The following is a 17,237-nucleotide window of genomic DNA, read 5'->3' as shown; positions in this document are numbered from 1 at the left end:
TGGGGTATACGGTTACCGACAACGGTTATAATTGTTACGCTTAACGCATTAGGAATGTAATGCTTTCGTCGAGTGAAACTCTGTACTGATTGGACTTCAACCCGCAATAAACTACGTGAGTATGTATTATGTAGAAGTATATAATAAAATAATAAATAAATTCAAATTAGAAGAAAACTTACTGATATCGTATTTATTTACTTATGCTCGTTCACATAACGAAGACAAATTAAACAAAAACCCATACATTAAAAGTAAAACTCATGAGCCTTGTTAGTGAGACAGATAAATGATATGTAGTGACACAGAACCAAATAGATTGTGAATACAAAGAAAATCATAGTTACAACCTATCAAATGAGAGCAAAAGTAAAACAAAGGAATTGTTTATGAAACTAGTGTCACCGCGTTACCCAAGCGATTTGCGACACACCGGCACGTTCTCGCCTTCATGATATTCGCAATCCTTTCACTGCATCCACGTCCTCACCAATAACGATTGCTTAGGGTTGTACCAATAGTTGTTAATTTGTTAGGTCCCCACTTTCTTGTATCGTTACTCAAATGCGGGGATCATGGCTCTTGTGATGCATTGAAGCATCAGATTCTGAGCTTTTCATGTACCAACCATTTCGTTTTTGGCAGACAGAATCGCTTCGGCAACTTTGATATTGAGTTGATACAAAGGCCTCTTCTCTTAATTTCCACGACTTCCGGTTTAGTGCTTCTTGGCTAGATATAGATAAAAGTCCTGACTACTCCAAGATTCTTGATCATCTAATTTACAAGCTTCTTCGCTTATATATACTTACTTATATCCATGATAAACTCTTAACACGCGTCGAAATATAGACATTACGACATTACAAATAGTAGGTACATTACGATACAAGTGCGAAAAACAGGAAATTCGCACATGTATCGTACAACGTTTTACAGTACATATGGCCCTTTAAATGTTCGACACAGTAACGTAATAATGCTAATTTTTGCACTAGTGCGGTAAAGTAGCACCATATGTACTGTAATTTAGTACATTATGATACAAGTGTGCTAAGTTGGTAATACACGAGGCGATATTGTGCGCGCGAGCTGTAAGCGTGCGCGCAATAAGAAAGCCGATGTGGGTAATGACCAATGCACACGCGTTTCATACGACGTTTTTCAACACACTTGCGAGGAAAAAACAAAACTTATAAATTAGTTTTTTTTTTGTAAAAACAGTAAAAGTACAATTTTCAAATTGGTGGCTTACAGTTTTAATATAGAATAATTGCACCAAAGCGTGCTGGGCTTGTAGGCACTTATTCGCCAGTTCATTGAAGCAAGCTAGAAGAAGCTTTTCGAAGATAGACCGGGCGTTTTTGCTGATTTTCCATTGAATATCCATATGAAACTTATGCCGCCAATTATTTTTCACCCGATTTTGATAGCAAAAGGCGATCATTCTCGGCTCTTGCCTCTATTAGTATTACTGGCAGCGTCAATTTTATGTGTTCTTCATTTTCAATGCTTAAAAATGACATTTTCGTCACTATATAAACTAAAAACATGCAAAAGTGCAAAACTATTCCAATTTTATGACAAATACGGAAAATGGCTGGCGCGTAATTTTTTTTTTACGCACGATTCCAATGCGCGCGCAAGGCAAAGGCGCAAACGAAATCGACAAACAGCCAATAAAAAAATTGTAAAAAAGCTAATATTTTCGTATTTCTATTCGACGGATGTTATGTTTATTCATTATTGTAATTTACGAGATAATTTAATCTATTATGTTTGGTGTAATAAAACCTCTTTGAACTAACATTTGAAACCTAGCCTAAAATGTATTACTCGACCAAAATAAGAAGGCTCCGATTCCATGCATATTATTAACAATCAGTTACCTTCTTAACTCAGTCGGATAATATAATGAAAAAGCACGAGTGTTATAATATACTGTAAAAGCACGCGTGTTTAATATCTAGGATTATGAGCCAAAAATCGGTGGAATAAAAACGCCGTTTTGAGCAAGTGTGTTGAACTAGTAGATTGTTAACCAAGGGTGGAAAGTGAACCATATCACCTGAGATATTTTCGAGTTCGAGGGTGAGATGGTTACTTTTACCCGAGTTAAACACTCTACTTTTCATTTCGACTATGAGGAAAGTGAAACACAAGATATGTAGGTCATGACTGGTATTGGCGCCATTTACATTTTGATCGAAAAAAAAAATCTAAAACCATAGACAATCCGATCATAAATTGGGATGTGTCTGAAAAGGCCTTAATGTATACGGGTCTTAAAAAAAGTAAAACTTAATGAATGAATGTAAATGTAATGATAATATTTTAAACATTCAACGTTATTGTTATGCAATTGACATTTAATATTGATAATACTTGGTCTGAAAATGCGGGAGCTAATTTGAAAGCTTTTAACTGAATATTATGGCATATATGGCTGATAGCCGTAGCTCGAAGTACAAATAAAATAAAATAAATTATTTCCGCCCTAGGGTGGGAAATGCAATTTTCCACCCGGCTATCAGCCTATGAAAGGTGAACTTTCCGAATAGGAGATGAAAAAACATTTTATGATCTATCCGTATTTCATACGACTGTACAAAATGCCGGATTTATCGAAACAAGTTCTGACATCGGCAACGCCGGCAACCCTATACTTGTTATTCAATCAAACTTAAATTGGATCAAACATTTAACGACACGTACACGATGCGGTATTTCAATGTCCGACGGTCAACGAGTCCTGCAAATGTATTGATTTCTTTTAGGTAGAAATCTTGTCATTTTAAATCTCGAAACGCTTGGGTGCACAAGCTTTACAGGTATTTTGAATTTTCATAGTTGTTATTTGATCAATAGCGAAAAAAAAAAACCCATTTCCTAACTTTCTCCATTACATGCTCACTATTTAATTTATTTAAGAAATCAAGACTCAGAAAACCATTTTCTGTTGTCCATTGCACTACACAAAAATTTACCAGGATTTGAATCCTCCACCAGCTTTTCTAGACACGATCGTGTTAAGTGTGTTGGGCGATCTCAAGTGGCATGTGAAGGTAATAAATTAGTCTAGTCCTAGATCTCAGGGTATGTAGCTATTTTCCTCTATGCGAGACGTTACTAGCACATCCTAAGTCCCCGACATACTTTACTCACAAACATTTACCTATAGCTAATAGTTGGTTTTAGCTAAATGATATTATGATGGTCACCCATTAGCTCACTTGTATTACGCAGATTTAGAATAACTTCATTAATATAACGGTGTAAATAAGTTTTACATCAAATATATGTACTTATTATTTATTCTGGTTGTTGTGTCTTCGTTGTACCTAATTAATAAAGGCAGTAAGGAAGTTCAGCTATTATTATAAAATACAGTTTGTTTGGTAATCGACTATTAACTACTCTAGGAAACTAGGTAGGTAACTATTCAAGTACTTACCTAATACTCTCAACAGGGTCCTATTTCCTTTACTCTGTATGTATGTATATACTAATGACCTCGATTATATAAGTATATTAATTAAGTCACAAAAGAAACCTCTAAATTTAGACTAGTATGTTAACGCTCACTTTCAATACAAACCAGTAACATTTATGCGGCATTTGGATACCTGTATCAACCACATTTCAAGATTATCAAGTAGGTATTTGCGAATTATTCAAATCATTTGCAGAAAAGATAAACGTTGTCGAATCATTACTACTAACTATAGCATAAGCGACTTAAATAAATATAAATAAATTCAAGTCATGCAATTACACTATGATTACTGTTATAAATTACTCGGTAAAGAGCGTTTTATACACCGAGATAGAGATAAATTTATTGCATAAAGCGTTTTCTATTTGCGGGGATAAATAACTTACACCTATTTCGAGAATTTCGTAATGTGTACGTAATTTTTTGTCCATTACTTTCTACTCGGACGGCGTAAGATAATGCCCCAAGCGGGGTTCGTAAGTCACAATTTTATAATATCTTCATCGTAACTTCTGTATGTTTTGGGTAGTATTCTAAACATCATATCACGAATCACTCATACAGCGTCATGTACTGATATTGATTTTGAATTTATATTTTCGCTAATCTATTTATTTAACTGTCTGTGTAACTCCATTCGTTCCACTCGGCTCACATTGCTTTACGTAGTACAATGCATTTCATATTGCATCTATTAATAAATCAAATCTAGTTGAAAAGAATTAACAAACATCAAAACGTCACAACTCGAGTCTTGATCTAATTGAAATGCAATCAGAATAATTATGAAGTACGTTCACATTAGACACAGACGATAAAAAACTAATCAGAAGTCTCCGAAACCCCGACACCCGCGATCAGCTTGCACTTGACCGGTTTCCAATGATGTAACTAAGTACTGGTCCAGTTTCTAACTTCTTTTTTGTTTGTTTCAGCGTTCCGATCTTCAAAAACTTACCCGAGGACACGCTTATTAAGATCTCGGACGTGCTAGAAGAGACGCATTACCAGAATGGAGATTACATCGTCAGGCAAGGTGCTCGAGGAGATACATTCTTCATCATTTCTAAAGGACAGGTGAATATCAATTCAATGTATAGTTTTAAAAATAGCATAGGTAGCCTTTATTTGTTTGTTTTCCGGATTAGGTATTTTATAAATATAATGTACCTACATAGTTTTTCAAGGTCGACCGAGACTGCTATGAGCCTGTCCGATCTAAACAACTCAGTACAATGATCGTCGAATCAACTTCCATCATGGCGGTTAGGTACTTTTTTTTATCCTGTCCATTTTATTATCATACCCAGATATTTTAGAAAAACAATTTTAATTTTGTTTTCTTCTTTTTAATTACCTTCTTCTGGAGGATACGTAATTTGAATGTTATCTTTTAGCGCGAGAGAGATGCATATATAAGTATATAAATGGGTATAGCTCTTTGTTAATTGAATCCATCTATTTTTCATGTAAGCCTGACCTGTAATTTATATTACTAATAAATATAAAGTATGAGTATGAGAATTACAGATTATGATGAAAATTATAAGGTTTGAATAATCTTTTGTTAATTAGGAATGTATCTTCATATCACCTACCTAGGTCCAAGATGATATGAAAATTACTATATGTACGCATAATGTATATTATGGAAATAATTCCTTTTAAAAACCTTTGAACCTCTAATTGGGTCGGACATGTCATAGTAAAACAGTAATGACCAAGGGTTTTGTTAGTCACAAAGAGTTAAATGAGTCATTAGTCAACATGATTCATATTTTATCAACTTTTCATCCAATATTTGTCGTCAAGTCATCACTTTTCAGTTCGTTGTCATCATATTGAATTTGAGATCTTTATCATTATTTATTTGGATGACATCGGCTCGTACGTGTGAAGATGTTCTCCAAATACGAAAGTCAACAATTTCACTTTCGTTCCGCGGTTCAACTTTCGAGAGACCGGCTCCAACGTGACTTCTTCAACCACGCCTCTATGTTTTGTAAACATAAAAACGTAGCCTTCGATCGTTACTCATTTTCGATATCGTAATCGTCAAATCACGTAATTATTTTACAATAGCTGGTGCAATTAATGTCTACAAGTTTTATTATTATTATTTAATCGATTAAAAACTTGACTTACTCAATGCGTCTACTAGATAGTATATGGTACTTTATGGCTTCTGCAATAACTAATGCTACTCGTCTGATGACGCTCTGTGGTTCTTAATTTAAATTTGATTAATATATCGTCCGTAAAAAAATGTTTTGAATAGAAACGCTGGCTTTCTTTTCTATGTCGGATCTGACCACAACTTAGCTATTGTTACACACCGCCAGTGTGGTCTATCGAAGGCCGTGAATACGTTTGATGGAATGGGCGTGTGACTAAAGATTTTTTAACTGCATAGTTGCAGTGGTTGAGGCCAGAAAGTCAAGCTATTGTGCCTCCAAGGTCAGTGTTCTGAGAGAGGCTTATGCGCGGTATTTTGAGGCCAGACTTTTAACCCGTGTGGGAATGTATTATGTGCAGTTGGAATTGTTACATTGCATTATCTGCATTTTTGGCTGTTTGACCGTACTGTATTTACTTATATTTTACTTTACAATGTTCGTGAGTATATGCAAATTACTGGTTTCAAAGTTAGAAAACCATTTTTTATTTACTTTTTAAGTAATTTAACCGATAATGATCTTAATATTCTTAGTACTAACCTGTACTTGTATAAGAACCTCACGGTGTGTTTTTGTAACTCCGTTAACTTCGGGGTATAGCTAGGTACAAAAATAAACATTTAATGGAAACTGAATGACATAAGTAGTTTTTTTTTTCTTTTCGTAAAACGTCGATTCGTCGTCGTTCGTTGATAGCGTTTTTGTAACACGGGATCCACCAAACAATTGAAAACTATGACATATCAATGGCATTTCGAATATCGATCGTCTGAGATAGTACAGTAGTATTCAAAAGTGCATGGACGAGTTATGAATGAAATGATTTTGAACCTGATGGTACATGGGCTTAGTAACAAATGTATAAACTCATACTAAACACTAATCAATATGTAAACAGACACCTAAGGCAAGTGTACACGCTCGTAGGGGCCTTATCCGATATAAAAAAAATATTCATTATCTCCAAAATGAAGTTCATTAGAATACCAGTTTCTTTGATTACGTTACTTAATTGAAGTTCAGGAATATTACCTGAGGAGTACACCCTTGAAATTAACGGGCTTTAAAAAAACACCATGTACTTACGTAACTTCAGTGACAATTTAATGTAATTATTATGGGTGGTAGTAATTGAAATTGTCTGGTGCTTGGAAAATTGCTTGTTCAAAAGATAGTAAAGGTGCCGACTTTACTATCTTTCGAACAAGCAGAAAAGTACCGAGTTCTCTCAAGCTGTTTCAATTATTTCGAATTTTCTTGAATGATGTTGGAAAACTATTATTGCATCATAATACGGCCTGTGTTCGTAATATATTTATTAATGGTTGTAATACCCACATGTTGTTTCGATACCGGCATCTACTAGTTTAACAGATGTTTTTGATTCGTTTGAGATAGTTATGAGGTCCTTTGTTTAATCAGCTTTGATTACTTTTCGTCGGAAATGTATTGAATTTTAGCTAAACACTTTTAGTAAGTAGTTAAAATTTTCAGTAACATTATAGTATTTTATGCAACAGTTGTATAAGAAGGGTCAAAAAAGGCGAGTGGCGTGAGTTACAATGTGAGCCGGAGCCGAAGGCGTAGGCGAACATTGTAAAGGAATACGCCACGAGCATTTTTTGACCTACTTATACAACGTTGCATACAATATTTTTCCTACGAGTCAACAAAAATAAATCTTAATTTAGGTAAACAAATTACAGCAAAAGTATATAGCCAAGACGCGCGAGCATACCTTGTTACGCGCCCGGCCCGCTCCGGGCCGCGGCCGGCCGGTCGGCGACACCTCCTCGTAACTCATGAGGCCCTGGTACTTGCTACTTGCTAAATTAAATTTTTGGACAGTTTTTTCAGCGGTCTTCGTAGTCTATGGGTGTTGCTATATTACGGGTGTCACATGCGTGTTTCTGACTTATGAAGTAATTATTTTTACTATGCAACCAAATGAATATTTTGTAAGTTGGCATCAATGCACTTAGTTTAAAACTGTATTCGTTTTGGTTTTGTTAGGTTGGTAGCCATTAATCGCAGTAACATTATAGCTTATAAAAGCACAAGAGCTTTTATGAGGAATAGACAATATAGACTTTTCTTGAAATCTTTTATGTATGTTCTTATATTCGTGTTAATGAATGCATAAATGACAGAAAACAGTAGAGGAGTAGGAAAAGTAAAATAATATGAGTGATATGTAGTTGCACAGTTCTTCAAAATACGAGTACTTATAATAAAGTGTTAGATTATCTACTTATACATACTTATATAGTAGTGTTTAATGTAATTGTACGTAAAATATGGTGTTTTTATAAAATTTTAAACTTTTATTTCATGAATTAATTATTATTTATTACGAATGAACACTCGTAGGGTGTTTTGGAACGATGCGGTCTGACTTATTTCGGGAGTCTATTATAAACCGTCAATATACCGTTGAATTATGTATGCACTATCTTTGTCTCTTTCTTTTTGCTAATGACGTGAAAGGGACAACGACAATAGAATCCAAATACTTCGAACTTGTATTAGGCCCGCACGTTGAAATGTGATTCGAATGTAAAGGTCACTTGAATGCTATTTTGTCTCACTCAGTGAGCAAAATGCGACTTTGCTCACTGTTTTAAGCAGCAAATTACCCTTGTTCGAGCTGGTGACGTGAAAAAATCCTTCTTTTATTGCAAGCATTGTAACTTTAACCTCTCGGATTCCTAGTAGGTATACTTAGTTTAAAAAAATCGAAATTCGTTGCATCGTAGTTAGTGATGGGCAGCTTGTAAGTTTCCAAAGTGAAACTTACACTTAAATTTCATGTAAGTTTTAAACGGAAAAAATAATTTAATTTCTTTAAATTTTTCTTGATTTTCGAGAACAGTCAGACGCGACGGGGTGACTTTACTACTCGTGTATAATATGTCTATATATAGAATTCGATAAAGCTCTGCCTGCATTTGTCTGTTAAAAAAATATTGGAATTAACAGCATGGGCTTGTGCACAAATTACGTGAGGTTTTTTCGGCTACTTTTTGACCATACTGTAAACCCTCGGGAAAACCTCGGAAGGGAGCTCATTCCACAGCCGGAGCGTCCGCGGGAGGAAATTCCTCTTGAACCGCACAGTATGTGACCATTTAGGTTCTAAGGTGTGAGGATGAACACCCTGCCGATGGCGAGCGGTGCGGTGATAGAAAGTGGCCGTTGGCATCATGTCAAACAATTCCTCAGAGCACAGCCCATTGTACAAGCGGTAGAACACACACAAGGAGGCAAAGTCTCTCCTTAGACTTAAAGGTTCAATACCGCTTGTGAGTTTGGGATCGTCAACGATTCGCACAGCGTGCCTTTGGACTGAGTCAAAGGGTCCAATTTGGCATACAGGTGCTCCTGCCCAAAGGTGACAGCAATTCTGTCACATATTCTTGAATTTTCCGATCGCAATCCGTTTGACTGACATCAGGGGTAGCGGAAAGGTCACAGGAAAAAGTGAAATACCTATATCGGTAACATTTTCTATCAGAAACATTTCCTGTCAATTATGTAATTTTCAACAGTTGAAATATGTCACCTTTATTTAAGGAAATATGTGAAATGTTTCATCGCTAGTTGTCGGTAGCCTACCAGTGCAGAGATATGAGTAGGAGATAATCGACCGTTAAACCTTATGCTAGGTCACATAGGTTACATATTTTAGGTCCGTGACATAAAAACAAACATTAAATTAAAACCTTTTAGACTTAACGTAGTTAATTCTAAATTGTATTTACTTGTTTCAATCTGTGTTCTTTATTGTCTTATTCAATAAGCAAGTATGGACTGTGTACTTGTATTGTACTATACTGACTTAATGAAAACATAAGAAAAATTAACATTGGTTTTATAACAGAGGAGATTCGACGATGTATGTTTTACTATAACAGCCAAAGTGAATTGCTATAATATTTATTACCGTGAGAATTAAACTGCAAGTACAACGCACGTTTCCTCGTTCATTCGGTTATTGTAAGGTACTTGACCTTGGGTTCAGTCCAAGGGAGTTGTATAAGCAAAACTATACATTTTCGAATTTATCAAGCAGAACCCAATATATACAATTTTTATAATACGAGTAAGTATTGTTTATAATCAATTGAGTCGTGGGAAATTAAATATACCTAAGTACTTTCTTAACACAGGGGTTAGAACACAAGACTATTATAAAATTTAAATTTGATGATCCTAATAAATTTATAATGGTGTGCATAGATTTATAACTAGCCTAGATGCCTAGTCTGTACATCCCTAGTGAAGCCATTTCGAGTACGACATTATGTCGCCCTCGTGTCATCGTATCCGAACGGCCCTCGCAGTACTCAAGGTCGAGTTGGTTTGTGTACACCTCCCGGTTATAAATTAAAAAATACAAGAAAGATGGTTGTTTGTGCGGTGAATTGGTGTCACAACACATCAGTGAATAAAAACAAACCGCCTGATATAACATTTCACGCGTAAGTATCCAGTTTAATGTGATATTTTTACGTAATTCTAAATACAAAAATCCAAATTTTCGTCAGCCGCCATTACTTATAAATGTTGCCAGGAGATATGAATCTTTTTTCCTCCAAATGAGGCATGATGATTACATTGATAAAATTAATATACTTACTTTAAGTTTCTTGTATGACTATAGAAAATATTCTTTTTTAGTTTTTCATTCTTTTATTTCAAATTATGTTTTGTCTTTTATAAAATTACAGTTTAAATTCATATTTTTATTTTGTGTGATATTCGTTTTAGATTTTCGACTGATCCGCTTCTGTCTGCGAGATGGACGGAAAAAATTAGATTAAATAGGAACGATGCAATATGGAAACCGACTAAACATAGTCGAATATGCTCTCGCCATTTTGATGAGCAAGTAAAGTAAATTTTATTTGTGGAATACAGGTGTTACAGTTAAGGTCTGTAAAAACGAAACGCAACTGTCACTGTCGCACTTATATGGAAGACTGATAGAGAGACACAAAGCGTTTCGTTGTTCGAAGCAATAGCGATTGCCACCTTGGCTAGGCCTGCAGGTACAATTACTAGTACTGACGATAAATAGTTATTTGTTTTACAAGTGGAAAAGTTGTTGTTTAACCGCTCGTGCTAATATTGCTATTATTGCTACTCGAGCTAAATAAAGATCCAAAATGTCGAAAAATGGAATCTTGAGCGTTGCGAGGGTTTCAAGTTACGAGAGTTAAACAAATTTTGCCCCAAGTGAAACACAAAACTTTTCACCACACCAACCCGAAGAAAATATTAGTCAAATAAAATCAAACCAAATCTAATCCAAATGATCGTCATTAAATATTTATCATTTAAAATCATTATTCCAAAGTCAATTCTACCAGCTATTATCTGTGCAATTTTGTAAAATAAAAAAATAAACGTTTTTTTATTTAAACATTATTTCACAAAGTACAGAAATGCAAAGTCCTTAAAAGAAACCTTGAAAGCTTTTGCTACAAATTTAATATCTACATACACACTCCCAAATGATTGATAGCCAAGTATAAGGATGTGGTTAAAATCCATCTACTTTAAGGGGAATAAATGAACTCTGGCAACCCATGTTTGTATATATGTGTGTATCGCTGAGCGTAAGACACGAGCGTCGCACGCACACATCGATCGAGTTTCGGCTTCACTTTTGGCAGATTAGCCTTATGAGGCCTAACTGTCTATGTGTGATAGGTCAGTGATGGTGTGTATTGCACATTATTATAATGTGATGGCATGTGGCGGATTACCTTCGTATTTAATTATTAATAAAAAATGACACTACTAAGTATGTAGGACTTGTAGAAACATTGTTTTAATGATTTTAATTTGTTTACAACCCATTCATCTCAGTCAATTTCGTCAAATGCTAGAGTGTAGTCCACGTAACCAAAATGCATTATAATTTGAACTAAACCCAAGCACAATGAAATACATTAACTTTATCTGAGGCATAGTAAAGGGAAAGTGTAACCTCGACAACACCCGATTAACCCTGACAAATCGGACAATAAATACAATATTTCCAAAAGAAAGTAGATGAACTAACTAATCCGTAACGAATGGCCGGTAATTGTGAAATGGCCGTATTTACGTAAAGTAAACTTGTTACTTCAACTTCAACCATAGTTATCTCATCCGCTTCCGTAGATAATCGTGTTTGCAAAAGGGCCTATGTTATATCTTCTATGTACGGTCAAGTTTTGGAATGACGGATGGTTTTGCTACATTTAAATTTCCACCTTAGTTACATGAACATAAAGTATATATCATATGAGTAACTTTTGGGTGGCGTTTTATTTCAATGAGGATTTTATTTCATGCGTGTTAAAGTAGAAAATCAAAAGTATGATTACCATCTGACAGTGTCAGTTAGTGGAGTAAGTACACTTAAGCCTCTTTAGTTTGACATGATACGGTTACCTCACTGAATAAGCAAGTCACTTTTTTGATCTTATCCAGTTTGTTGCAAGTTTGTTGGATTAGGAACTTGACTTTTTATGACTTTTTGTGCGGTTTGTTAAATTAACCGTTACCTCACTGCATTATGTGAATTATGAAAATAACAATATTTTAATATAATGTCATTATGAGTTCAAACCGGTTATGATTATCATGTTGGCAAAAGTGTTTTCATTTTATGGAAATTAATTTACATAACAGCTACAGAACAGCTGACCATTAACATTCTGTAAAATAAAAATTAATATGACTGTTTATTAGATATAAAGTAACTTTATGCCAGTTTGTGTAAAAAAACGTCACACCTCACGTGGTTTGTTATTAAGTAGGTAATGAAAATTTATGTAAAACGGTCTAATGATTATATATAAAACTTACCTAGCTATTGTCTTAGATACTAGAAATTGATGTCGAGATAGCACGCGATATGCACGCAAATCTCACGTACCATACTGCATTCATATAGTAGGTTATACAATACAAAGTAAATATGTAGGCACCTAGTCGGGAGTTGTTTTCTATATAATGACACGCACGCCGCTCTAAATGAACCTGCTTAACTTGTCCTCTTAAGTATAATTATTCTAATAATGACTAGACTATGGTCTAAGCCGGTTCGTGTGATGTGAAAAGTGAGGCTAAATTGTATGTAATTTTTTCCAGGTCAAAGTTACCCAGAAGCTACCTAATAACGACGAGAAATTCATTAGGAGCCTCACTAAGGGAGACTTCTTCGGTGAAAAAGCGTTACAAGGGTAAGATTTTACTGTATCTATTGTATTTTTTACGATTTCTTTAGGTAGGTATTTTTTTGCTAAGATTGCCGGTTGTTTTTGGTTCTATCATGGATAATTTTAGCTGAACATGGGGTCATATCGTTAACTTGAGGTCTACTATCTCGATCTTCGTTCGATCCGTACGGAACCTGATATCCTTCATGATCTCTAAGTGTACCACTCTAAGTCCTCTCAATATTACCTATGCATACCTATACTACTTATGCTTATTATTTTTTTTGAACATACGAGTTAACTGATTCGTTTGAAAATTAATCAAAACTTGTAAATTTCAGCGACGATCTCCGAACAGCGAACATCATTGCTGACGCCCCCGAAGGCACCACTTGCCTCGTCATCGACAGGGAGACCTTCAACCAGCTCATCTCTACCCTTGACGAGATTCGCACCAAGTATAAGGATGAAGGAGAGAGCAGAGCTAGGTAAGGATTCTTTTAAATTTACACAATTCAGTTCCATTAACCTATTGTCAACGCGCAGTAGTCCACCAGCTAATCAGAATATTATTATTCCAACTAGTCCAATTTAAGTTTTTCGAAGTTCCAAGTTGATAGGCAACTATAAATTGCCTGCAGTTCAAATTACGGAATGAAGTCACAGACAGTCTAATTGATGATCACGTCCCAGCTATGACGCATGAATGGTGGTTCTCAGATGATAATTACCCAGGTATCTAATGACTAATGAGATTTGGAAAAGTAATGAAGTAGCCGAGTTTCCTATGTCAAGTTCATTATAAAAACCGAAGTTAAACCGGATTCGACGCAACAATAGATTTCAACTGAATGAGTCTTCTACTATTGTGTCGCTTATCTTTTATTTTTCACCAACACAATGCATACTCGTATTTTGGTGCTTTACGACCGTTGATTTCACTGTATTTAATTCGTTCTGTTTCTCTGATGCAAACAATTGCGAGGAAAATTGTGGTAAGTGTTAAAAAAACTTTTTTGTGTTTATTTTTTAATAATGTACAAGTGTCACAACTTGAATGATTTAAAGAAACTTATCAATGTCAATGCGGTTTGAAAGAACTGTTTAATTATAGGATGGCAGCCAGTGTTTAAGATTGTTATTAACTTTTCTCTTAGCTCGGAAAACACGTGTTTTAACAAGCGGCATTGAGGAGTAATTGCCATTCCCGCGGTTTTATGCGATTGTGAAGTGCTAAGCATAGTCTGTGTATTCTACGTTTGCCGGAGCGCGGTCGCATCGAGATTTCGAACGAACCAGCGTATCGTGGCCTCTAAATCCATAATACACGTCGGATATCGGAGAGCGTTTATATATTGGTTCTATCGAAGCATCAACTCGTCCGAGCTCTGCAAGCGATGTGAATGACACCTGAGAACACAATACGCCTGTATAGAAGATAGCTTCGTCAAATATAATGGAATTGAAATTGAGAATGAACAAAAGTTAATAACAAAAGAGTTGATTGCAGGTGCATTTGCATTAGGACTTAAGTATTTCGAAATTGTCTACGTTGCTGTATATTGCGCAACCTTACTGTTTAAAAAAAACTTATCGTTTATGTTCATTGAAATGTTTCACATTATTATTATTACCTGAATAAGTTATTTTAATAACTATCGAAAGGAACATATCTACTGCCTACAGTATGTTACAAAATAAGTGTATGATACTATAGGGGTATAGGTATTGCTAGCACGCTTATGAAGCTCCCTTACGAATTTTGATTTATAGCTCACACATACTTCGTACCTACAATATATAATTTGTGGTAGTGACAAATCTAATAACGTACCTGTTTTGGTACCTAATTAGTCCGATTTTGAAAATGTCTATAACCCATTTCAATATTTCTAGACTTAACGAAGAATTCGCAAACTTGCGCCTCTCAGACCTGCGCATCATCGCGACCCTTGGCATCGGCGGCTTCGGCCGCGTGGAGCTCGTCCAGATCCAGGGAGACCCGTCTAGGTCTTTCGCGCTGAAACAGATGAAGAAGGCCCAGATCGTTGAGACGAGACAGCAGCAGCATATCATGTCGGAGAAGGAGATCATGTCTGAGATGAACTGCGAGTTTATTGTGAAACTGTACAAGACGTTTAAGGATCGGAAGTACTTGTATATGCTGATGGAGACGTGCCTTGGAGGAGAGTTGTGGACGATACTCAGGGATAAAGGTGAGCTCTTGTTATTATTAGTCGTATTATTCTCTAGCGAGTCTAGCGTCCCGACCAGATCCAACCCAACCAGGTCCTTCGCTTAAACAGATGTAGAAGACCCAGATCGTTGAAACGAGACAGCAACAGCACATCATGTCGGAGAAGGAGTTCATCAGTAGGATCGGAAGTAATTGTATATGCTGATGGAGAGGAGTCTTGGAGGAGAGCTGTGGACGATACTCAGGGATAAAGGAGAGGTTATATATTAGTCGTATTATATCAGTGTTCATATAAGCAGAGAGCTATTGCTCATTTAGGGAGATATTTCTATAAATGTCTGCTAAATACTGGTATAAGGGTTAAAATAGAACATATAATCTTCATCTACAATAGGTTATATAGCTCATCATTTTTCTGAGCGCTCCTTATTAGGTACAGATCTACAGAATACTAATATTAAATATATTAGCCAACTATTATTATAAATGCAATTTTAAATTAGGAGTTAAATAGCTTATATACATAGTCTAAAGCAAGCCTATTCAAAGTTTCTATAGATATTTGAATATCTCCATACTCGTACTATATACGTACATCATATAATGAAGGTAATTACTACTAACCAAATATAGAAAAGGGCTTACTTGGGGCCGTTGTAAACATATTCCTTTGTGACCTTAATATGGCCAACATAAGCCATTCAATCTTTTGTCCAATTTAAGTCGACGACCTCTTATATAGTTGTGATGTGAGTGACCTATGAAGTTGGTGCACTGGGGTTCGAATCTCAGTATGGGCATGTATTTGTGGGATGAACAAGTACATTTGTTACGGATGACTCATATGCGAAGACGTCTTTCTTATTTTGGCATTAGGTCAATTTGCCTAAAATGTATCCTTCAAATAATTAATTATGGATGTTTTTCCGTTCCAGGGCAATTTGACGACGCGACTACAAGATTCTACACAGCATGTGTGGTAGAGGCGTTCCACTATCTACATTCTAGGAATATTATATACAGGTAACCTACTAAATCTACTTATCCTTACATCTATTGATCATTCAGTAGAACTAATTTCCCATAATATTTCCCATAACATACACTTTTTTTATCTGGGCAATATGACTGAAATATAATTTTCAATTTCATTAGATATTTAATTCATTATTTTACTTTCCAACAGTCACCACTGTTAACGTGTAACGTGTAACGTGTGGTGGTGGTGTGGCCTTGCTACAATATAATTGATACTTTACGTTCAAAGTATTTGGACAAATAAATAAATCCTGTGCACGTTAGCCGACCGGTGGGATTCACCTTGGCTGACACACTGGCTGCAGCTACATGCCCCATTATTTAAAAAAATGTTTTAATATTATGTTTGTACTAACCCTAGATTTAAGTATTAGTACGGTCCTGGCACATTATGGACTTTTGTTCGAAATAAATGATTTTTGATTGATAGATTGATAAATCCAGGTAAGTACGTGATTAATAATTAATCTCCTTACAAAAGAAGCGACGTCAATAGTTGTTCAAAATATAAAAAAGTGTGTGCTAAAATGCAAATCCGCAACTTGCGTGAATAAACTAGAGTCGTTCTAAATTTAGTTTTACCTGTTTATAAATTACCTAGATGATGTCATTGTGTCGTATGAAGGTAGCTATTTAAATCAAATTCATGTTTGTCGAGACAGAAAGGTTACTAGCTGGTATTTTATTATAGGTAATCAGGATCGCCGATGTGCAAATGTGCATTCAGAAATTTTAGGTTTTTAATTCTTACCTTACTATAACTTGATTATACGAAATTATTGGAATTTGGTAAGTATGTGTGTTACCATACGCAAATATAATTTTAATTTTTAAACGTTCTTAAACAAAATCGACCAAAGGCTTACATAGTAAGTTAGCTCTAAACTAAAATATGGGAAATCTCAACAAATCGCTATGACAGAGTTTTAGCCAGGTGGCCACGTTTTTTCCATTTGTTATCTGCCCCTTTCAGACTCATGAAATGTTCTTATACGTGATGGCTTGTCTTTTGCATTCTTAAATTAATATTATTACTTTATACCACGTCGGCGGCACACAAGCATACGGCCCACCTGATGGTAAGCCGTCACCGTAGCCTATGGACGCCTGCAATT

At 35.4% G+C, this 17,237-nt stretch overlaps 1 protein-coding gene and 1 long non-coding RNA gene across 6 annotated transcripts in view; both read left to right on the top strand.

Moving 5' to 3' along the window:
- Window positions 1-17,237, top strand: part of LOC133526664 (cGMP-dependent protein kinase, isozyme 2 forms cD4/T1/T3A/T3B) — a 150,888-nt gene that overhangs the window by 130,702 nt on the left and 2,949 nt on the right. For all 5 annotated transcript variants that reach the window (XM_061863359.1, XM_061863360.1, XM_061863361.1 and 2 more), the window contains 5 exons: window positions 4,432-4,573; window positions 12,820-12,911; window positions 13,229-13,375; window positions 14,784-15,103; window positions 16,020-16,107. In XM_061863359.1, coding sequence (XP_061719343.1) covers window positions 4,432-4,573; window positions 12,820-12,911; window positions 13,229-13,375; window positions 14,784-15,103; window positions 16,020-16,107 — 789 coding nt within the window. The remainder of the gene's footprint in view (window positions 1-4,431; window positions 4,574-12,819; window positions 12,912-13,228; window positions 13,376-14,783; window positions 15,104-16,019; window positions 16,108-17,237) is intronic.
- On the top strand, window positions 9,905-10,805 carry LOC133526675 (uncharacterized). The gene is made up of 2 exons (XR_009800759.1): window positions 9,905-10,154; window positions 10,444-10,805. It is a non-coding gene; the product is annotated as an uncharacterized LOC133526675 (long non-coding RNA).

The sequence above is a fragment of the Cydia pomonella genome, chromosome 16, assembly GCF_033807575.1.
Source record: "Cydia pomonella isolate Wapato2018A chromosome 16, ilCydPomo1, whole genome shotgun sequence".
Taxonomy (NCBI): Eukaryota; Metazoa; Arthropoda; class Insecta; order Lepidoptera; family Tortricidae; genus Cydia; species Cydia pomonella.
This window is presented reverse-complemented; position numbering and strand designations above follow the sequence as displayed.